This window comes from Benincasa hispida, chromosome 1 (assembly GCF_027475165.1).
Source record: "Benincasa hispida cultivar pf3 chromosome 1, pf3_genome.v1.1, whole genome shotgun sequence".
NCBI classification, from domain to species: Eukaryota; Viridiplantae; Streptophyta; class Magnoliopsida; order Cucurbitales; family Cucurbitaceae; genus Benincasa; species Benincasa hispida.
In genome coordinates, this window is record NC_143478.1 from 14575195 (window position 1) to 14598174 (window position 22980).

General features: G+C 31.2%; 2 protein-coding genes across 2 annotated transcripts; one reads left to right on the plus strand and one right to left on the minus strand.

Annotated features, from left to right (window-relative positions):
* The first annotated feature begins 232 nt into the window (after nucleotides 1-232).
* PHO1 (phosphate 1) lies at nucleotides 233-7125 on the plus strand. The gene is made up of 15 exons (XM_090308700.1): nucleotides 233-564; nucleotides 1237-1326; nucleotides 1419-1641; nucleotides 2199-2541; nucleotides 3468-3516; nucleotides 3637-3708; nucleotides 4004-4133; nucleotides 4804-4924; nucleotides 5011-5260; nucleotides 5349-5453; nucleotides 5546-5590; nucleotides 5677-5829; nucleotides 5955-6233; nucleotides 6314-6459; nucleotides 6563-7125. Exons 1-15 carry the CDS (start codon nucleotides 364-366, stop codon nucleotides 6651-6653), a joined length of 2298 nt encoding a protein of 765 aa, XP_090164826.1. The 5' UTR covers nucleotides 233-363; the 3' UTR covers nucleotides 6654-7125.
* A 225-nt stretch (nucleotides 7126-7350) lies between these two features.
* Nucleotides 7351-12309, minus strand: FAO3 (fatty alcohol oxidase 3). Its single transcript, XM_090308703.1, has 3 exons — nucleotides 12051-12309; nucleotides 11694-11966; nucleotides 7351-9239 (listed from the first exon to the last, which is right to left on the minus strand). The coding sequence occupies exons 1-3, from the start codon at nucleotides 12267-12269 to the stop codon at nucleotides 7506-7508; spliced, it is 2226 nt and encodes a 741-aa protein (XP_090164829.1). The 5' UTR covers nucleotides 12270-12309; the 3' UTR covers nucleotides 7351-7505.
* Nucleotides 12310-22980: the final 10671 nt, after the last annotated feature.

Genomic DNA, 22980 nt, shown 5'->3' on the forward strand with positions numbered 1-22980 from the left:
AAGTCTTAGCAATTGTATGAGTGTTTTTTTAATAAAAAAAACTCGAAAATATAAAGACTAAAATTACAATTAAAGGTCGAAAGAAAACAAAGCCACAAAATATTTTCAAAATTGAGAAAGATGATAAAGAAAAAAAAAAGTATTAAGGTAAAAAATTTGTCCCTTGCACGGTTGCATATAATAGAATAAAATATAAGGCATATATATTTATTTATTTATCCAAAAAGGCTATATAAGCAAACCATCTCCATTTGCGCGCATTGGAATCTCCCATTTCTCTCACTCTCTCTCTCTCTTTACATATTTTCACTTCAAAAGAGAGAGAACCATTAAACCAAACAAAGAAAAAAGAAAAAGGGCGAAATGGTAAAGTTCTCGAAGGAGCTGGAAGCTCAACTCATTCCCGAATGGAAAGACGCCTTTGTTAATTACTGGCAACTCAAAAAACTCATTAAGAGAATCAAACTCTCTCGTACTCCTAAATCTCCTCCTCCCTCCGCCGCCGCCTCCTTCCTCTCTTCTCTCGCCGTCAACTTCCCCCGCCGCCGCCGCCCCCTCTCTCAGGTAACCCTTCCATCTCCTTTTCATTACAACAACAATATGCATATTATATTAATCATTTTCTTTTTTTAAAAAAAAAAAATTAATTAATGCCTTTTACCGAATTCCCGTATTTCTCGCTTTCCGTTTCCCATCCCCCTTTTTGTAAAATAATTCTAAAAAAGAATAGCAATTTTTTTTTTTTTTTTTTAAAAAAAGAGAGAATTATTGAAGAAGGGGAAATTGAAGAGAAAAATTAGCAGAAAAAGGAATTCAAAAGATGAGTGATATTGGGCTCCCATGCTTTTTGGCGTAATTTCCATTACTTTGTTGCGTACTCAATTTACATACTCTTTTTTCTTTATTTGATTTTAATTAATTTTAATTAGACAATTAATTTCCATCTCTTTTCTCACAAGCTAATTTTGGAACGGTTTTTCTCTTTATGAAAAAAAAAAAAAATGAAGTTCATGCATGTCCACGGAACCATCGTGATTCATTGGAAAGAAAAGAAAACCCCAACAAAAAAAAAAAAAAAAAAAAAAAACAGATACCATTTGAAAATGACGTTTTTGTTATAATAATAATAATAATTATTATTATTATAAAAAAAAACCCATAACCATCCTTAATAAATGATGGTTATTTCCTATTTCTTCTAATTTTTCTTTTTAAATGTTAATATAATAATTGCAGGTGAAGAAGAATGAAAGCCTTGAAGATGGGAATAATCGTAATGAAGATCGGGAAACGGAACTTTCAGAATTTTTCTCCGTAGAAGATGAAGTAAAATTTTGAATTAATAGATTTTTGGGAAGACATTAGGTTTAAATAATTGTAAAAGATGATTATTAATGGTGTTTGTTTATGATATTTAGGTGAAGATATTTTTTGAGACGTTGGATGAAGAATTGGATAAAGTAAACGAGTTTTATGGAAGTAGAGAGAATGAGTTCGTGGAGAGAGGGGACAGTCTAAAGGAGCAGCTTGGAATTTTGGTTGAATTCAAACGCATTCTTGAAGATCGCCGCCGCAAATCTTCTCCGCCCACCACCTTTTCTCGCTCCTCCTCTTTTTCTCCCCGTCACTCTAACTTCTCCGGTAATCTCCCAGTTCCACATTCATTCACCATTTCATTTTACTTTTTTAAATTCAATTCAATTCTTCTTTTAAATAATCATCAAATCTCTTTTTAATTTTCTTTTCTCTCTCTCTTTTTATGATAATTTTGGTTACTCTCATCAATTACGTCACTCCACGCTTGTATTTCTCCCGCCAACTATTTCTATCTTTTATGGTTGACACGTGGTGCATCTTCATTCGTCAATTTAATCTTGTCAACTATTTCTATTCTATTTCTTATTCACTCTTCCCTATTTATTTTGAACCCTAGTTTGAGTTTATGCAGAATTTAGACCTAGATAAGAGTCTAATCTATCATATATTTTACCACATTTATATATTTTTTAAAATGTTATTATAAAATTAAATAAGTAATTATAAGAGAAATTAGTTTAAATGATAAAACTGTTGTGAAAATATTTACAAATAAGCAATAATAAATAAAATCTCTTTAAAAAAAAAAAAAAGGAGGTGCTAAAAGTTTTAAATAAAGAATTAAGGGGAAAGAAATAAGGAAGAATAATATATGAATACAGAGAACACGGAATCAAACGAAATGTCAGGAGAAGTATCGGAGACGGATGAAGCAATAGCGGCATTAGAGAGACACGGCGTGACGTTCATAAACGCCGCCGTGAGAGGAAAGACAAAGAAAGGGAATAAACCCAAAATGGCGCTGCGAGTCGACATTCCGGCCACCACTCCGTCCAGGACCATCTCCGCCGTCATGGGGATGCTGTGGGAGGATCTCATCAACAACCCCAAAAAAGACGTCTCCGGCGACTCCATTAGCCGGAAAAAAATCCAGTGGGCCGAGAAGATGATCCGAGGCGCCTTTGTTGAGCTCTACAAAGGCCTTGGCCTCCTCAAAACCTTCAGGTCCACTTTGTTTTTTTTTTTTTTTTTCCTTTTTAAATTATGTCTCTTTACTTTATTTATTTCCTTTATTAAAAAAAGTTAATAAATATTTGGCCTAGGCTAGCCGGTTATTGTTTAAGAACTAAGCAAAATTAGATGGCCAAATCATCCTTAAATTATACACAGTTGTTTTTCTCTTAAGTAAAAGCTTTAATCTCTCACCCCTAACTACTAAAAGAATTTAAAAATATATCTAAAGTAGGAAAATTTTTCTTTTCATTTTTTTTTTTTTTTGTCAATGTCACACTTTTAACTTTAAAATTAGTACATCTTTTCTTTGAATTTTTTAGTTTTGATTTTATTTAGTGTCTTAGATTTAAATATTTTACACTTTTTACCTTTTGACTTTTTACAAATGCTCACTTTAGGTTATGGTGAATAATTATGAAGTAAAACATTTACAAATTAATTTTAATAGTGATGGATGAAAACTAATTAATTGTAATTATTTCAATTCTTTTAGAATTAATTAATTAAATTAAATTGAGAATGAGTATTTAATGAAAAATCAATGTATAAATCTTAAAATCTATGAACCAAATTGAAACAAAAATTCAATAGAAATTCAATAGATAAAAATGTAATATTTTGAACTTAAAAAGATAAAATAACAGGGTAAACTAAAATCTAGGGAGAAAAAAAAGTATGAAAAACAATGCTCATAGTATATTTGCTTTGTTACTTAAAGATTAAGACTCAAAATTTTAGACGGCAAGTAAATGTTGAATGAATAAAAACTCATCAAATACAAAATCAAGCCTTCAAAAAATTTATTAGAAAAAAATAAATAAAAATAAAAGCACAAAAATAAAACTTATAATAAGGTAATATTGATGCGTATTAACAGCAAAACCCATAAACTCATGATTTGGTTTCTTTGTGGGCAGTTCACTGAACATGAAGGCATTCGTAAAGATTCTGAAAAAATTCGACAAGGTGATAAAAACATTATTATTTGATGTGTTAATTAATTTAATTTTTAGTTAGAAAATTAAATTGGAAGATTAAAGAAAAATGTGTTGATAAAATAATTAATATGGTTTTTTGGTTGAATAGGTGGCGAATCAAAAAGCATCGGCGAGTTATCTTCAGGAGGTGAAAAAGTCGCCCTTTATCAGCTCCGATAAGGTACAAACGAATTAAAGAATTAATTAAGAGATCAACATAAGGCATTTACTTAATTAATTAATTAATTAGTTCAAATTTCAAAAATTTTAAAATATTTAAGTGAGGACAATGATTTCCTGTCTGGCATGCAACACAAGACAATAAAAGAAGTATTTTAATGTTTGAAGAAAGAAATATAATGAAGAAATTAGTGGATAAAATATGGTGAAATTAGAAAAGGAATGAATTAATAAATGGATGGTTGAGTAATATTAAAAATATTAATTTGGGAAATTGGTGTGATTGTGTAATGAAGGTGGTAAGACTAATGGACGAAGTGGAATCCATATTCACAAAGCACTTCGCCAACAATGACAGGAAAAAGGCTATGAAATATTTGAGGCCTCAGCAGCCTAAAGATTCCCACATGACCACCTTCTTTGTTGGTAATTTTTTCTTTAACTCTAATCTTATAACGATTTTTCAAGTGCATCTATTTTCGTACGATTTGAAAACTTACTTCAAACAAACTTCTGTTCTCTCTTGTTTCTTTCATTCATATATGTGTATGGATGCATGCGTTTTTTCTTTTAACTTTAACTAACATAATGCTCGAGATTATATTTCGACCTAATTTTCTTGAGAAGGTGATAAGGGTGTTGTTGGCCACTAATAAAACTTACTTTTAGAAATAAATTTAGATTGCATATAATAATAAAATATAACAACTCAAGAAAATAATTAGAAATTTGTTTAAAATTTCATAGCTTAGGAGTTAAAACATACCTCTTACCTTTTTCTTTAAGTTCAATAGTTCAAATCTTCAGTTCCGCGTTTTATACTAAAAAAGTTGCATATACAACCAAAATTTAAAAGCGGAGCATGCAAATCAACAATGTTATTATGATTATGCTTGAATATAAAAACATAGGTCAAAATTAATCAACGATCATGCATTTAAGAGAAAAATGAAGTCGTTCGTTCAAGTTTTTTATTTTTTATTTTTATTTTTTTGATGAATTTGATGTTCAATACAAGGCCCACCATGGTCAAAAGTTTTTTTATTAAGAAATTTGAAAGCAAAGTTGTGATTTTCTTTTCTTTCTTTTCTTTTAGGTTTGTTTACAGGTTGCTTTGCGTCATTGTTTATTGTATACGCAACTTTGGCTCATTTGTCTGGTGTTTTTTCTCGTCCAAATGAAGTTTCTTACATGGATGCTGTTTATCCTGTTTTCAGGTACTTTTCTAATTTATTTACCAAACAAAAATACTCTTTACTTTCTCTTCTCTTTACTTGTACCTTAATTCACAATTCTTTTGCAGCATGTTTGCATTGCTAAGCTTGCACATGTTCATGTATGGCTGTAATCTCTTCACCTGGAAACATACAAGGATCAATTACAACTTCATTTTTGAGTTTCAATCGAGCACTGCACTCAAGTACCGCGATGCTTTTCTTATATGCACCACTACTATGACTGCTGTGGTTGGAGCACTCGTCATTCACTTGATTTTAGGACTCACCGGTTTCTCAACAGTCCAAGTTGATTCTATTCCTGGTCTTCTCCTTCTCGTTAGTTCCTCGATCTCTTAAATCACATTGAATCATTGGTTTTTACATAACTCTGACGATGATGGTTTGAACTTATTTCTTCTTTCAGATTTTTGTTGTCCTTCTTATATGCCCATTTGACATATTCTACCGACCGACACGCTATTATTTTCTCCGCGTGTTTCGTAACATCATTTTCTCTCCTTTTTACAAGGTAGGTAACAGCAGTTTCTTTCTTACTACATTATGGCATTGCATTGTAGGTTGTGGTTTTATTAACAACTTTGAAGTGTGTTGTTTCTTCAGGTTCTGTTTGTTGACTCTTTCTTGGCAGACCAACTTACAAGTCAGGTATATGATATGTATATATACACATCGAGAAAAAACCCACTGTTGATGCAACTTCTTAACCACTTTTGACTTCTTTATGTTGAAAGATCACTCTGCTTAGGCTCGTGGAATCCACTGTCTGCTACTTCACTGCAAGTTTCTTCGGAATGCATCGAGGTGATGTCTGCAAATCCGGGACTTTATACTGGGAGTTGGCTTACCTCATTTCATTTTTGCCATACTATTGGCGTGCAATGCAGGTAATTTCCGAAGTTGTATCGGTTTTCTTTCTGGATTTTACAGCGAAAGGCCATATGTTAGATCAATAATTTGATGACTCGAACTGACACGTGATCTTTCATGTTCTATGCTCTGCATTCGTAAGTGTGCAAGAAGATGGTTTGATGACAATGACATGGACCATTTGGCTAACATGGGCAAGTATGTGTCAGCCATGGTAGCCGCCGGAGCCAGGCTTACATATTCTCGGCAAGACACCCACCTCTGGTTCATAATCGTCTTAGTCACTTCCTTTGTAGCTACAGTATATCAGTTGTACTGGGATTTTGCAAAGGACTGGGGAGTTCTCAATCCGAAATCTCGAAATCCATGGCTCCGAGATGAACTCATCTTGAAGAACAAAGGCATCTACTACCTGTCAATGGTGAGTTCTATCAGCAAATGAGATTAGAAATCTATACTAGCCAAAGGAGCATTGAAAGTGATAAATGAAATTACTTGCAGGTTCTGAATGTGATCCTAAGAGTTGCTTGGGTGGAGACCGTGTTACAGTTGCATAAATTGCACATTAGAAACATTGAGTCGAAAATGCTAGACTTCCTGTTGGCGTCGCTGGAGGTTATCCGACGAGGGCACTGGAATTTCTACAGGTATAACATCTATCTTGTGTCCAACCATCTAGAAACATCAATCTGATCAAACATGTTTTCCTAACCACAAATTTCTCCATTATAATCCTCGACTATACTGTAGATTGGAGAATGAACAACTAAACAACGTTGGAAAGTACAGGGCTGTGAAGACAGTTCCTCTACCGTTCCATGATGCCGACTCTGATGGCTAAGACCGATTCTTGAAAGTACAGGTCCAGTCCCTAACAAAGCTGACCTGAAGGAGGGGATGAGGGTGGTCAACATAGACTAACGTATAATTTGAGATCTTGTCTCATTCATCCTACTTTTCCACTTCCAATTCACACTTGTGCAAGTACAAAGTGTAATTTCCGACGCATGGTCCCAAGCGACGACACTCTCGCTCGGCTCCTCTGACACGTTGTAATTTGATTGGTAGAATGTAACGTAATCCTATTTTCTCAACTTGTAAGGAATGCTTGTTTCTAGTGAAGAATTAGCTGCTTGAGTAGTAGTCGAATCGAAACTACGCTAAAATCTGCCTCGCATGTATAGTGTACGTGCTCATGATAACTCCAGATGATACCAAGTTACAGTTAGCTTACAATTGCATTATCATTTAGCAACAGAACCTTTGTACCTTGGAGATTGATATTCAAAACAATGAACACCGATTTGGGAGCACTTTCTTCTCTTACCTCTCCTTTTGTTTTCTGTCATTTACTTTGTACCCAAATGGAAAGTTGAAACCATTAATGTTGGTGCTTACAGCAATACAGTGGTTGGAGTAGCCTCTCACTCAAGCTTTGAATCTATACGATTAGTTTGGAAAACTTGCTCAGGTTATCAGAGAGAAGTCACAATCTAGCAAAGTTAACAACATTTACTGAGGAAGGAGAAAAAAGAGACTGAACAAGCAAACAATAGGAACCTGTTTCATTAACAATGGACAAAGACATAATTAATTGCATGATCTCAACCTCTAATCAACTTGCAAATGCATCGACACTCTTGTGTAAGAATACAAAGACTATGAACAAGCGAACAATAAACATCTTAGGAACCTACTTCATTAACAATGTTGCTATTCTATTTGAGATACAGTAAGCAGTGGATTGGATAGTAATCATGGGATTGACACCAACTGCAGTTGGAAGAACACTAGCATCACAAACAAAGAGCCCTTCAGCTTCCCAGCTCTCTCCATTTTCATCGACCGCACCTTCTTTTTCAGAAACTCCCATTTTACAGCTCCCCATTTGATGAGCTGAGGTATAGATATTCCAATTCTCAGTCATTGATAGTAGGTCTCCCTCGGCAGATACCGTAGCCAAAAACTCTTCCAATTCCTCCTTCCCAATCCCTTTACATTCAAGTTTCTGTCCATCACTCCTATGTGTACCAACTTCAGTAGCTCCTGCAGCTACCAAAATTCTCAATGACTGTCTCAACCCCTTCTTGAGGTTTTCTCTGTCTTCTTTACTCAAGTTATAGCTCACCCTTCCCTCTGATCTTACTGCTCCCAATCCCGAATCACGGACTATCGTAATCAAATGGGCAGTTCTCGAATACTTGAGCATTCTTTGCTTAGCGTCAAGTCCGGATATCCAAGGAGTCAACACAGCGCATGATCCTGGGCCTAATAAAGGAGTCTCTATGATGGTTTTGGGATTTGATTTGGATTCTTCAGAGACAACCTTGTGAACTGATGTGATTATTCCACCCTCATAGGATTTTCCCTTGAACTCTGAATTTGACTCTGGAAAGTATCCCCAAGTCATTAAAACGGGGTGGAGATGAAGATTTCTGCCAATGTGTTTGTTCCTCAGCCCACTTGATATCATCAATGGTGGTGTCAAAAGAGCCCCACAAGCAGAGATAGTAGCTTTGGCTTTGATCTGCAGTTTCTTGGTAAAGTTGTCGCTCCAAACATTTGTAATGACTCCCAAGCACTTGCTCTTTTTTACACTTCCATTTCTGTTCCTTTCCAATATGAATCTCTCAGCTTTGCAATTTGTAATGATCACTGCCCCATGATTCACGGCATCAACTAGCCAAGTAGAATCAGTCCCTTGTTTCTCTCCTCTTCTACAACCATAACCACAGGATCCACAGTAATGACCTGTTGGTGAATTTCTTGGTACTTTTTCAACTTTAAGCCCCAAATTTTCACACCCTTTTCGAAGAACTTGATTCTGAAACCCCTCTTCTTCACAATCTTCTGACACCCCAATTCTCTTGCACACAACATCCATGGCAACTTGATATTCAGAGGTCCCAAAGAATGGTATCTTGTGGTTCTCAGCCCATTCCTGCACAACGTGATTTGGGGTTCTGATGCTCGCCGACCAATTAACAGCGGAGCCACCGCCGACGGTCGAACCGGCCAGAATCAACATTTTGCCATCATTACTTATGAAAACCCCACCGGCTTCGTACAGTTGATCGAGGGAAGGGCCTTCAAGAGATGAATAATCAGACGCAGTGAAATAGTTCCCTTTTTCGAGAACCACTACTTTCTGGCCGGAACTTGCGAGAATCGCTGCCGCAACGCCGCCGCCGCAACCGGACCCAACAACCACCACATCACATTCGATGTAAAGGGTGTGGCCATCGTCTCCGGTGACTTTGATACCCTTCTGTAAGAGGAATTTTTGAAAGGATGACTCGGTTTCGTTGTTGGGTTGTATGATTCCGGTCTGGAGAGGCCTCTCATCGGAGGATTTGGACGGATTCTCATCAATGTCCGGCCGGTAGTTTATGGCTTCCCAACTTGGGTTGTCGCCATTTACATCAACCTTTGTCAAAACAACCAAAGTTTATTGAACGATCGTGCCTTTTCCCCTCAAACTTAGAGATGTTAAAACCAATAGAATAGTTCTAGAAATTAGACATGAATGGATAAAAATTGAGACTTCGAATTTATTATTCTATTATTATAATTTCTACTAAGTTTGAGATCCAATTTTAATTTCTATACAAGTTTTTGGGATTTAATTTTTACAATTTGATGGTATAATTGTAACTATTTTTGTAATTTGTTCTTTATTTTTCAATTTTCTGTCTATTCGTTCCTTTTCAAATGTCTAATATTTCTTAAAATTTATGAAAATGATTTAATAAATAAATGAAACCTTAGCAATAAATGAATGGATACAAGAAGGAAGAAGAAAGAGAGTGAATCATGTAAAATTGACCTATTTTTTTAGTCTGAAATAACCCCTCTTAAATTTGAGTCTTTTATGAATGGAAAGGGAAATATATTAAATGCAAAGAAAATTGATTCAAAACGTAAACGCAAAGCAATTGAATTGTAATAGACCATGGTTTTGAAAACTAACACTTTAGGTTACTTACCCTAAAAATGAAAAATAAAAACTAAACTAAACTAAGCTTTTAATATTTTTAAAATTACTTTTCATTGATTAAAATATCAAACGTTGTACAAATTTTAAAAAGTACGTTTGATATTCTGAAAAAAAAAAATAAAAAATAAAAAATTAACCTCCCAGAATTAATCTCTAACATACAATCAGTCCCTATAATTGTATTATATTAGCATTAGTTTAACAGTTAATCATAAATTTATGAACAACAAGTTTTATTAGGAAAAATGAATTTGATAATCGTATCAATTAAAACTCTAAACTTTCATAAGTGTAGCAATTTATATTCTTCATTATGCTTCATTTGAATAAGAATTGTGTGTGACTTATAATTTTATAAATTAAACCCTTAAATTTTCATTAGCAAATTAATTTAGATTTTTATTTTGAATTTCTTTGAATAATCGTCCATGTATCAATATCCATCATTGGCATTTAAAGAAGTCTACGCACCTGTCAAATTTGATGCACGAACAATTTTTCGAAGGTGATTTTAATAAAAGTCTAAATCAATTCACTTGTTAGTTACACAGTTTTTTTAAAAAACAAAATCCTACAAGAATTGAAAATATATTGGCTTATTTTGTTTCTTGACCAAATAATAAAACAGACAAACCAATAGCACGTGTTTTGGGTGTGATTGTAGTGTTGGGCAAGGGTCCTACCTATTGACTTCAATTTTGATTTTAACTTTTACGATCTCTTCGATTCTTAGGGATCTTCTGAATCTTTTTATACGATAAACGGATAAAGGATCATCTTTCCAATTTTGGTTTTTTGGATTTTTTTCTAATAAAAAAAAGATAATGACAATTACAAATCTTGATATTTAAATAATTTTAAATCAACTTGGATAAAGACATACATTTTGAAAATGAAAACAAGAAACTAGGATAAGATATACAAAATAATATTTTACCCCATTCATGACTATTTCGTTTTTCTTATTTATTATTTTTAAAAATAAATCTATTTTATCTACCTTTCTTAAAATAATTTACATATTTTTTTAAATACTTAGTTAAATTTTAAAAACAAAAATAAATTTTTAAAAGTTACTTTTTTTTTTTTTTAATTTGCTATAATAATAATAATAATAATAATGACGACGCCCCCTTTCACTTGAATTTTTTTAAGTGCAATTTCCTACTTTTTATGATCGCATTTAATGAATTACTTTATCTGTGTGTCTATAAGTACTTCAGCAGCTTCCCCCTAAGAAGTTAGGAATTAAATAAGAAATACTTTATTCAGTAGATTTCTATTTAACGTCTCTGTCCATCTTTATGGCTCTTTCAAATACTCACACATTTTCATTTTTATTTTTAGACGTCTCCGTCTATCTAAATTGAATATTCTTTTAATTTTTTTTAAAAAAAACAATATAAATGTAAGGCTGAAGAATTTCAGCTCTTTTTTAAATCTTCATTGTTTTACTTTGGATTTATCTCAACTCTTTTGACGGAACTTTGAATTTATTGAAGAAACATATCGTAAGTAACTTTAATAAGGTTTGGTTTACAAATTAGTTTATAAAATTTGTACTTATAAAATAATATAAATGGAATTAGAACTGCTATATTTTATTTTTCTTCAAATCAAACTCTTCTTTTTATTTTCCTTAAATATTTTTTTATTCTTTTTCATGATCAACAAAAAGATCGGCATAGTTCAAGATGATTCTCTTTTAATTCCCATTTCTAACAAATTCAATTTTTAAAATATTAATATAATTATTTTACTCCCTAAATTTATATGGATACAAATATATGTGTATATATATAATTGAGTCACCACTTATGTATATTTTGAAAATTTTGGAGAAAAATATAGAAAACTGTAATGGAGAGATTGGGAGAAGATTACCCGAGAAAAGAAGATATAGAGAGAAAGAACTCTGAGGGAAGCAAGAGCAGCTCTAATGGGAGTGAAAACCTTATTTTTAAACCATCTCCTCAAAGCTTCTTCTCTGTTCTCCAATGGCATCTCCGAGAATTTTCTCACAAAAGGCCATTTCTCGCACAAACAAAGCGATCCACAAAGCAACAACGTTCCTAATCTCGTAGCCAGAATCCACAGCACTAATCTCACTATTATCACTGTTTCGATCAATCCTCTCTTTCTCACCGTCTCTGCAACCTAATTTTAATTTCTTAAAATTCAAATCAAATTGAAGAAGAAGAATATGAAGAACTTGTTTTGTTATTCGATCGATCAACTTACCTCGTCTGGAATCGTAGATTGCGAACCGGAAGCCGCATAAAACGCCTTCACGGCGGCGGCGTCGACGCTGCCGTTGTTGTTTGATGAATCGAACGGCAGAGGAGGAAGTATTGTGTCGCAGATGGTGGCTAAGGTCTCAATCTCCGCCGCAGAAAAGCCATGGCTGAACTTGCCACTCCTTGTTCCTCTCAGCAGAGGATGACATTCCATTGTCTTCATCGTCGCTCTGATGAATGACTGAATATGAATGAATTTGACTCTGCCCCAAGACGGAAGCTCATTATATATAGAAACGGTTTGGGATTAAAGTAGTATTTGGTAATTTTGATTACCTTTTTTGTCCTGTTGCTTCATTTTCTCATCATGCTGAGGGACCTCAGGCCTCCATCTGTTCGTCAACGTTGGCTTTTGACTCTTCTGCCCTCCCAAGACTTGGAGGAAGCCAAGCGGTTACTATTTGTAGAATATATGAATTAAAGTAACGTTTACCTCCGTGAAAATATAAAATGTGAAAAGTAGGCCGCATGAAATTTACTTTCAAATTTATAATAAAAATTTCTAAATGAATGGACTAATGGAACATACTCAATCTAATTATATCTAAAAATTACATAGTATCATTGTGATTATCATTATTGTTGTTATTCTATATGAAAATTTATGAATTTTGGTACTTTTATGATTACACTATTACTATTATCATTACCATTTAACCCTCCGAGGTAATGGTAACGATAACGATAATAATAAATATAACAAAATTCATAATTCTATGTAAACACGATTAAAAGCAATGTAATTTCATTTGCGATTCAGGTTCATTATCCAATTGATTCATCAATAAAATTCGATTATGATTATACCAACTTTTATTACAATCGGGTAAATATGACTTAAATAGTTATTCGTGAAAGTTTAGGGATCAAACTGTAATTCTTATTAAAGTTCATAGACCAAATTACATTCAATATTCAATGTTTTTTTGTTTAAAAAAAAACTTCTATTTTTAAATTTTCTTAATATTATTTTAACTTTGTATAAATGTTCGAAAACTACTTTTAGAGTAGAATTCTACTCTAAAATTTTGAATGAAAATTGAATTGAGTATTAAAATAGATGTAGTACTCGTGATTTGGAACAATGTAGTAGTGTTCGTCTTATTTCTTTTCTAAGTCATTGTTATTATTTTAAATTCCAATTTGTTTTTACATAATTCTATCAAATTCTTACTTGAAGGATAATTTTAAAATATTTATGAAAACATGAAACGTTCTGGGTGATATTATAACTTTTAAAATAATAAGGTCTAAAAAAACAAATGGTAAAGTTCGAATATATTTTAATATGGGTAAAATATCTTTTTGGTCCCTTAATTTTTAGTGTAATTTCTATTTAGTCCCTAGATTTTTAAATATTACACATTTGATCCTTAAGTTTTGAGTTTTGTAACTTAGTTCCTAAGTTTCAAAATATTATAATTTTACCCTTGAGATTTGAGTGTTGTTTCAATTTGGTCTATAGATTTCATGATTTTATATTTTTAATCTTAAATTTTCATTAAAAAATCACTTCCAATCATTGATGTCAATTTCTATTTATTAATTAAAAATAGTTATAAAATAAAATTTTAAATTCAAATGATAAAAATAGTGAAACTTAATTAAATATAATTCTTTTAATGACATTTTTTATTTATTAACATAAATTAATACTAAAGACAGAAAATGAGTATTTAGTGAATTAATCTAGTTTAAAAGTGTAAATCTTAAAACATATGGACCAAATTGAAGCAAAACTCAATTTCAAGAGTAAAATTGTAACATTTTGAAACTTAGAGATTAAATTGAAATCAAACTTAAAACTTAAGAAATAAATGTGTAACATTTTGAAATTTAGGGACTAAACAGAAACTAGACCCAAAACCTAGGGACCAAAAATGTATTTCTTCCTTTAATAATTTTGCTTTGATTTAAATGTTATTTTAGTTTTTATATTGTCGAATTTAGTTCATTTTGATCTATTTTGGATATCATACTTTCACCTTTTATTTATTTTAATTATTGACTAAAATTGTCACTTCTTAAAAGTACAAGAACCAAAACCAATATTACAAAAATGCAATAACTAAAATGAATAAAGTTAAAAATATAAAAATAAAAATGACCATTTTAAAAGAACAAAGACTAAAATAAACACTAAAATAATTAATAATATGTAAATTAATTTACATATAATTTATAAACACTAAAATAATTTATATAATTTACATATAAACTAAAATAATATTTATAATTATATATTGATTGAGGTATGTTGAAACATTATAAACTAAAATAATATGTATAATTATATCTACAACATAAAGTAGAATAGTATAGTTAATTTTAGATGAAAATATACAAACTATGTTCAAACATTATAAACGACTAACAAAGTTATGATTACACTCAAGTGTATTAGTTTAAAGTTTTAATTAATATAGTGGACGAAATTGAAAAGGTATAAATTGAGTTAATTAAATAAGATTTTTTATAAAAAAAATTATTCTTAATGTTGAGACAGTAAGATAAGTAAGAAAAAAAACAACAGGGGGGACCTCTAGAACGTTATACATCTCTACAAATGTTATAGAATTAAGTAGTTTTAATTAATTTGAGGGTGTGAGAAGCCAAGTTGGAAAGGGTTAGTTAGGAAGTAGGAGAGAGGATGAAAGAATAGGATAGAGGCATGTGGGAAAATCGTATAGTGGGGGATTGTTCTTGAATGCACTACTTTGCCCTTGTTGCCTCATGAATATTGAATAATACAATGTTGATGACCTATAGTCTTTTCAACACATTTCAACTACTCCTTTTTCTTTTTTTTATGTGTGATTCATTATTTATAACATATGCGCCTATTAATTTGGGCTATCTACCTTATTTAAGATATGGTAACTTATCTCCTTGTCCTAATATAGGGAACGACTTTCAATCCCATCTCATTGGATATATGAAAATTTTCTTTCCACGTAAATTACGATAAGAGCAAAGTACATCTCGCTCATATATTATATTCATACATTACTTATATTTTTTGGTTTATTTTTTCGTGTTTCATAAAGTTTATTTTACAATTTAATAGAAATGTTGATTAAGCTCTTCGATTGAATCTAAAGAAATATGAAAATGTAGATACGTCGATAAAAATTCAATATCATAATTTTCTTATTACCTTGAACCATAAATAGCTTCATTAATTACTCAACTTTTTTCCCTCAAAGATCTATGGTCAGCTCATGGACGAAAAGTTATCGAGACTTTCTATCAATCAAATAATATTTATATTCACAATATAGCACTTCAACTAACAAGTAGTATTAGTAACAAGACGGAGTCGAACCTCAGGGAGCCTAAGATAAAATCTCTCTAAGCTAAATTGGTCTTTGGAAAGCGATAATAACAGAGGTTTTGAGTTTGAGTTAACGGGAAAACTAAATTGCATAAAATTAAAGTGCACAAAGTAAGATAGATTGAGAGAGAGAGGAAGTAATATACGAGATTATCTTCATCGATTAAGAGATTGTTAGGCTATCTATGAACATATTTATCATGAAAATAGAGTTAATGGGTGAACTGATTTATCAAGTCTAATTGAATGTCTGGAAAAACCAACCAAACTACCTAGGAAAAACCAACGCGGATGTTGATTCTTAAATTAACTAAGTGTTGTCACGTAAGCCTATTCACTTAGGGAATCGCATTAAGCCCATTGATTGATTAGAAAATCAAATTAAATTGGCTAAATCTGACCTAACGTATTTCTACTTCTTAGGTTTCATTATTGTTTGTTATTGGTTGATTATAGAAAAGCTAGCAATTGAACCATAACTATAACTAAAACTTATTGCTACTCAAATTAAACATGTCATGATTACAATTACGGATAATCGAAACATGCATAGTGTAGGCGAACGAACATACAAATATTCATGATATAGTTGTTAATTAAATCTATTAGCATGCTCATCCTAGAAATCGGTCAAGGAATAGAAAACAAGCATAAATCAGAAAACATAAGAACATACATGAAAGATCTCATTAAACCATATAATATCGTCCAATTAAAATCAAAATCGACATTTGGGCCTTTAGTCATTCATCAACACATGAATCTTGACGCCAAAACCGAGCTTAGTACTCTGAAAATCGGTTAAATCTCTCCCCCTCAAATCTAAAATCGAAACCTTTTATTTATAATTTTTTTTTTTAAAAAAAAAAGTTGTGTAGCGTCACTGCGTCCTGTCCTAAAAGAGGACTTGGGTGGGTACCAGCTTACTGCAACATTGATATAGTGTTGCGGTGCTGCCATGCGCATAGACGTCTCACTTTGTGGTGTCATGATGCTTGACTATTGTTTCAAACTCTCCATTATTTCCTTCAGCATCAAGGATGGCGTTGAGTTAGCACTAGAACCTCAGCTCTCTTGTTTTCTTGGTTTTCTTGTATCCTCATTGATGTGTTTTAGCCCATTTTAGTTCCATTTTGTCATTAACATCGGATTTGCCTCTCAGGTGCTCAATACATGTAAAATCACTAACTAAACACATAAAACTTAAGAACAACTTTGAATTAAGCGAAGCAAGATAGTTCATTTTTAGTGCTATCACTAGTCAAAAGCTTTCTTCTAATTAGGCAAAATCTTCATGTGCGTTATTGTCCACGTTGGACATAAGTCTTCACGGTTTTATTTTTCGAATAGTCATCATTCTTCTGTGTTAATTATTTAATTCAGAGACATGATTCTATTACCACTTCTTTTTAGTTAGAATATTGAAATCCATCTACATATTTCTCTACAATGTTATATTTATAAGTAAGTATTCATAGTTTTGTTTTTTAAGTGACCAAAATAATTGTAAATTGTTAGAGATATTGTACCTCACTTGTGTAACTATGATTTTTTTTTTTTTTTTAGCTGCTACAGATTTTAGTCCTAATCCTATATATGAAAAATAATTTAAATCCATTTGTTACACCTTTTATTTTTTCAATGGTTCAATAGGACCAATAATTTCTAAAACTAATTAATTCTTTTTAAACAAGACCAATGTTGTTAAGGTATATAATATCTATGTCGGCACGTTAATAACTATTACAGATTAAAAGATTTAATGTATAAATACTTTTGGTCCTGAAATTTTATGAAAGTAAACAATTTAATTTATGAATTTTAGTTGAAAACAATTTAGTTTTTGTATTTTTAAATTTATAACAATTTCGTCCATAAATTTCTATAAGTAACGATTTCGTTTCTACACTTTATAATTTATAACGATTTACCTTAAGAGGCCAAATATATTTTTTAACAAAAGTCCTAATACCTCCATATATTTCAATATACCTAAAAATTATGGATGTTAACCATATATATATATACATAAACATGAAAACTCAGAAGTAGGGTAAATGTTATTTTTGCATGACTAATTTGTATAAAATATAATTGAAATAATTTTTACAAATCATGATTTTTCTTTTCATGAATAACTTATCGATATTTCTATAAAATTCAATTTTCTTTTTGTCAGCCTTCGCATTTTAGCCTTGGTCCTTGAATTCACCAAATTTGTGGTCTGAAAAAGAATAGTAGCTAGATCTAATAATATTATTATTATTAATGATAATAAATTGAGAAACAATAATAATATTTTTTTTTAAGAACAGGACAATAATAATAATTTGCTGTTTTTTCAGATAATGTAATAAATGAAACTAAATATAATGCACCGTACCATACGTGTCAAATGATATCGCATTGTACGTGTTTAAAAATTTGAAAATTTATTCGCCTCCACATAGTATTAACCGATTATATGGATTCAAAAATTTTGTATATCCTCTAATTAATTATTATACATATATTAACCGATTATATGGATTCAAAATTTTTTGTATATCCGCTAATTAATTATTATACATATACTTATAAGTTTTTGTTTTTATTTGAAATGCATTAATGTTTAAATAATGAATCGTATTTGAAAAGCTTTTTATAGTTTGACATTTGAACAAAACTAAACCCTTGTCTAGACAGTGACCAGGTAACAGCTCATATATTGCACTATTTTAAATTTAGTTGTTACATTTCAAATCACTAATGTTAAGGTTTATTTAAAGTATTGAAACGGAACAAAACTTAAAATACATGTTTAAAATAATAATTTAATTAACCATATTGAATTGATAGGTAACAAAAAACTTAGGCCGTCAACTTTGATATGGTTTAAAAGTCACATATCTATTAAATAAAATCGGTGAAATTTTCATTAAAAATAAAATTTAAATATGTATCAAATAAATCGATTACTTTTTAAATTTTCGAATTTATTATAGATTTATTAGACACAAAGTTAGTTATTTAAGTTTTTTTATTTTCTATTTTTCGACACTTGCTCTCGTTACTCACTCTAGAGTGGATATTGAGAAGAAATGATATGATACATTACGAGAGGAAAAAGAAATAAAAAGTTATGGGCATGTTTGGTAAACAACTATATTAAAATGGAAAAACTGAAGATATTTGGAAAGGGAAAGAAATATTCATTTTCCCATATATTACTTCATCAGCAGCATTCTTATACATCATCAATAATGTAAAAAAAGACTAAAAAGGGCATAATTAAAAAACTATTTAACAAAAAATGTAACTAATGCTCAACTAACCAATTTTACATCTAATATCCCTCAAGTTCGACCATATAAGTTGATGATACCCAACTTGCACAAAATAGAGAAATGGACTGATATGAGCTAGTTGACCTTTAGATGTGACTGGTAAGAGTTTAAGGGATCCATCGGCAACTTTGTCTCTAACAAAATGACAATCAAATTCTATATGCTTGGTTCTTTCATGAAAAGCTGGATTAGTGGCAAGATATATGGTTGACTCGGGAACTACATACTTGATTTATTTGTACCAACTTTGTCTCTTACAAAATGACAATCAAGTTCTTTATTTATTTGTACCAATTTTACATCTAATAAACTAAGATTCAGTTTTATATTTTCAGATTCACTGAATTTAGTGAATATGTGTTTGGTTGGCAATTTGAATTTTATTTTTGTAAATTGTTTTCGAATTATGTGATCCAAATATTGCAAATTATGAAGATAAAAAAATAACTTTTTTTATGTTTTTCAGCATATCCAGATTTTGAATTCAAAATTTTAAATTAAAGAATTATATTAAAAATGATAAAAACAATAACAAATATACTATTTCATTTTATAAACTCAAGCTACATTTGGCATTGCATTAGTTGTGTTAAACAGTCATTTGGAAAAAATCTCAATCGTTTTTTGCGTTTGGTAAAACAGATTTAAATTGAATCAATTAAAATCACTTTTAGAAACATGTTAACTTTACGTATAAGTAGTATGCTTCTAGCTTTTAGATTCTCCTAAAATCAGGTAGAATTTTTAATTGATATTTAGTTTTCAATTTTATACTTTAAAAATAAGATTTATTTTATATAATTATCTATTTCTCACCTAATCAAATCTATTTTCCATTTTTCATGAGTTAAATGCATCATTTTTTTAAAAAAAAAAAATATACCATATTTATTTTTTTAAAAAAATAAAGCTATTTTTCTTAATATTTAAAAACTAGTTTATAACAAACAAATTTTATCATAATAAACAATTATTTAAAATTTCATTATAATTTTTTTAAAAAAACGTTGAGTCTATTTTAGTTATTATATTTAAAATATGACGTTTTTTTTTTTATTTATTTACCAAACACTCTAACCTACTTTTTGAAGTTTAGGATGAAATTTACCACACACTATTTTACTTCTTTCCACAACCGATTTTCTAAAAGCTGCCAATAATTATTTTATAAGCTACAGCAATCCTAAATGGACCCTCAATTACTTTTGTTAAATTAAAATATGCAATATACTATATATTATATTATATTATATTATAACATAATTATTATACAAAAATTTTAACATAAAATAAATTCATAAATGAATTAGTAATGGTTTATATTCAACCCCGTATTTAGTAACTAAAAATATTTCCAAACACATTTCACAAATTTGTTCAAATTGAAATTTACTTTTCGAATCTTCTGCCAAACACATATACCAAAAAGGGAAATACAACTTTATTGTCTTTTAATCCCTTATTTTTAAAATTCTATTTTCATATGGAAAAATTAAAAGGATATTGTCCTTTTAGAAACTATTTAGTAAAATATTGTTGTTTTTAAACTATTTGTAAAAATATTGTTGTTTTTTTTTTTTTAAATAAGTCGAGGGTTGAAAATTCGACCTACATAGGTTGAATTTTGAACCCCAACCTTCGACCTTCCTTTCACTTGTACATCGAACTTTGAACCATCGACCTTGCCCTTCCTAACATTATTATTGAGTCTGTTTAATTATCATTCCGAAGACCTTCCTCTATCAAACGATCGTATTTCTAAATTTTCATAAGGTCCCCCTGGAATTCCTTCTAAAGCTTGTTGAATAATTTTTATGGATTCTATCATCTCAGCAAGTCTGACTAAATAACGAACTAATTAATCTCCTTCTTTTTGCCACTAAACTTCCCAATCAAATTCGAGAGCGAGATTATGAGAGAAAGCGAGAGTTTAAGAGAGTGTGAGCGAGAGCGAAATAGCGAGATTTTGATAGAGAACGAGAATACTGTACAAATTTCCTTTTTTTTCCTTTTTAATTATTACACATTCCACCTTCTTCTTTCTAATCATTTTTTTTAAAAAAATTCATTTTAAAAACAATTTCTAAAAATATTTTATTATTTTATTTAAACTCTAAAAATAATAATAACTCATAAAAATAAAAAATGTAAATTAAATATCTCATTTATATAAAAATAATTACAAAAATCAATGTGTCCCACAAGGCGGACATCGTCGATTTCGAGCTGGTTGTCGTCGTTGACTTCGTACTTGAGGTTGTTCGGGTTCTTCTTGATGTTGCTCTGGTACCTTTGCAGGCGCTTCATAATATAAATATTCATTATGCTCTCCACGACCCCGACCATGTCCATGCACGTATGAAGACAAAGGACCAGCCTCTAAGTCATAATGTTCTGAACCAAATGCTGGCATCATCATCGGACTAACATAATTAATTTGACTATGTGTCTGCGTCATAGAGGATAACTCTTCCACATTATGTGCAACCTCATCAAACTCATCCTCTTCCCGAACAGGTCCTCTACGTCTAGGAGCTGGTGGAGGAACAATAGGTATATCGTACATATAATGAATTTCCTCCATATAGCTTTGGTTGTCACTACATATAGCAAGAACCTGGTTCGGATCATTTGCAACCTCAAGGATTCTACTGTTGTTTGATCTCTGTGAATTATAAAACAATTAGACAATATTTAAAATAAATTTAAATTAAAAAAATTAGATAATATTCATTCATTTACCAGATGACCCACAGCTGCTCCCGGACGAGTGACGTAGCGCCTTGTGATATTATTATACCAATGAAAATATTATGGAGTGACATCTGTGTCAAACTGTTCAAGAGAAACCCCCACTGCAATAAACCTTGCACGATAGTGCCATCGCACCACCAAATGTGCAACTTTTTCGGACCAATCTCCAGTCCTTAGGTCAATATCATGCAGTACGGGTTCAGTATTACAAGGCGATGAGACATCCTGCTGAAAACCGAATTGTCTCATCACCCTGTCAGGAAGATGCCACTCACCAATGTGAAAACATATGAGAGGACTCATCGTCCGCCATATGTTTTGACCATTTGTACAAAAATTAGGCAAAGTATACACAATAATTTTGTACGACTCCCAAATAACCTAAAACACAAAATATTATATTAGAGAATATTAAAGACAAATACAATAAAAATGTGAATAAAATAATCATTTAGGTTTAGTGTGAATAAAATAATCAATTAGGTTGACAAACTTCTAACCAGTCATCATACATCACTCTGGTGCCTGACTTACCATCAACATGTAATCCCAACAACACTTCTATGTCTTGTAGAGTGATAGTGCACTCTCCAACAGACATATGGAATGTATGCATCTCGGGCCTCCATCTCTCGACCAAAGTTGTGATTAGATGCCAGTCCAACTGAATAAATCCTGCCTCTCGACATCTGCAAGATATTTATCCAGTAGTACGATCTCACCATACAACATATGATCGATGAATGGACTGGTCGTACAAAACATCGGATCAACAGGTCTTGGGTTTATCTTGACGCTCTAATGCATCCCTTATTTCAGCTCTTCTTTTCTCAAAATAGTTCACGCATTTGAAGAATTTTATCTAAGCAAAAGCATTTACAGGCAACAGTCGAGCTCCTTTGAGGACTCCATTTATGCACTCTGATAGATTTGTCGTCATCCACCCATATCTGAATCCTTCATCATGTGCTTGAGTCCATTGCACTAAACTAATGTTGTCAAAAAAACTTAGACAACTCCGATTTATTCCTTTGATATCTTTAATTGCTTTGTTGAACTTTTGAATTTGAAACTGACACCCGGCACGATAAACATAATTTTTCAATGAATTAAATTTATACTTTTTATTGAAGTTGCTGATGATATGTTGTAAGCAGAAACGATGGTGACATTTCGATCCCGTCCAACCATTTGCTGGGTTATTCATTGCTGCAATTATACCAGCATGTCAATATGAAATTAAACACACCTCTTTGTGTGCTACAATTTCTCTCAGGTGTTTCATACTTAGTGATCTCGAACAAGCTATCATACCGAGCGGTACTGTTTATGTAACAAGTGGCAAGCATTCGGCATTCCATGCTCGCATTTTATGGCCGTTTGCTCTCATTTTAACATGAACTACGAAGATTTTATTGAGGACTACTACAAATTGTCAAGTATGTTGAATGTTACCCTCC

Excerpts from the sequence above, each read along its gene's own strand:
- PHO1 (XM_090308700.1), top strand. The coding sequence starts at position 364 with ATGGTAAAGTTCTCGAAGGAGCTGGAAGCTCAACTCATTCCCGAATGG. Across the intron at positions 565-1,236 it reads GCCGCCGCCCCCTCTCTCAG|GTGAAGAAGAATGAAAGCCT; the intron begins GTAACCCTTCCA and ends TAATAATTGCAG. Across the intron at positions 3,709-4,003 it reads CCTTTATCAGCTCCGATAAG|GTGGTAAGACTAATGGACGA; the intron begins GTACAAACGAAT and ends TGTGTAATGAAG.
- FAO3 (XM_090308703.1), bottom strand. The coding sequence starts at position 12,269 with ATGAAGACAATGGAATGTCATCCTCTGCTGAGAGGAACAAGGAGTGGC. Across the intron at positions 11,967-12,050 it reads AATCTACGATTCCAGACGAG|GTTGCAGAGACGGTGAGAAA; the intron begins GTAAGTTGATCG and ends AATTAAAATTAG. Across the intron at positions 9,240-11,693 it reads TCTATATCTTCTTTTCTCGG|GTTGATGTAAATGGCGACAA; the intron begins GTAATCTTCTCC and ends GTTTTGACAAAG.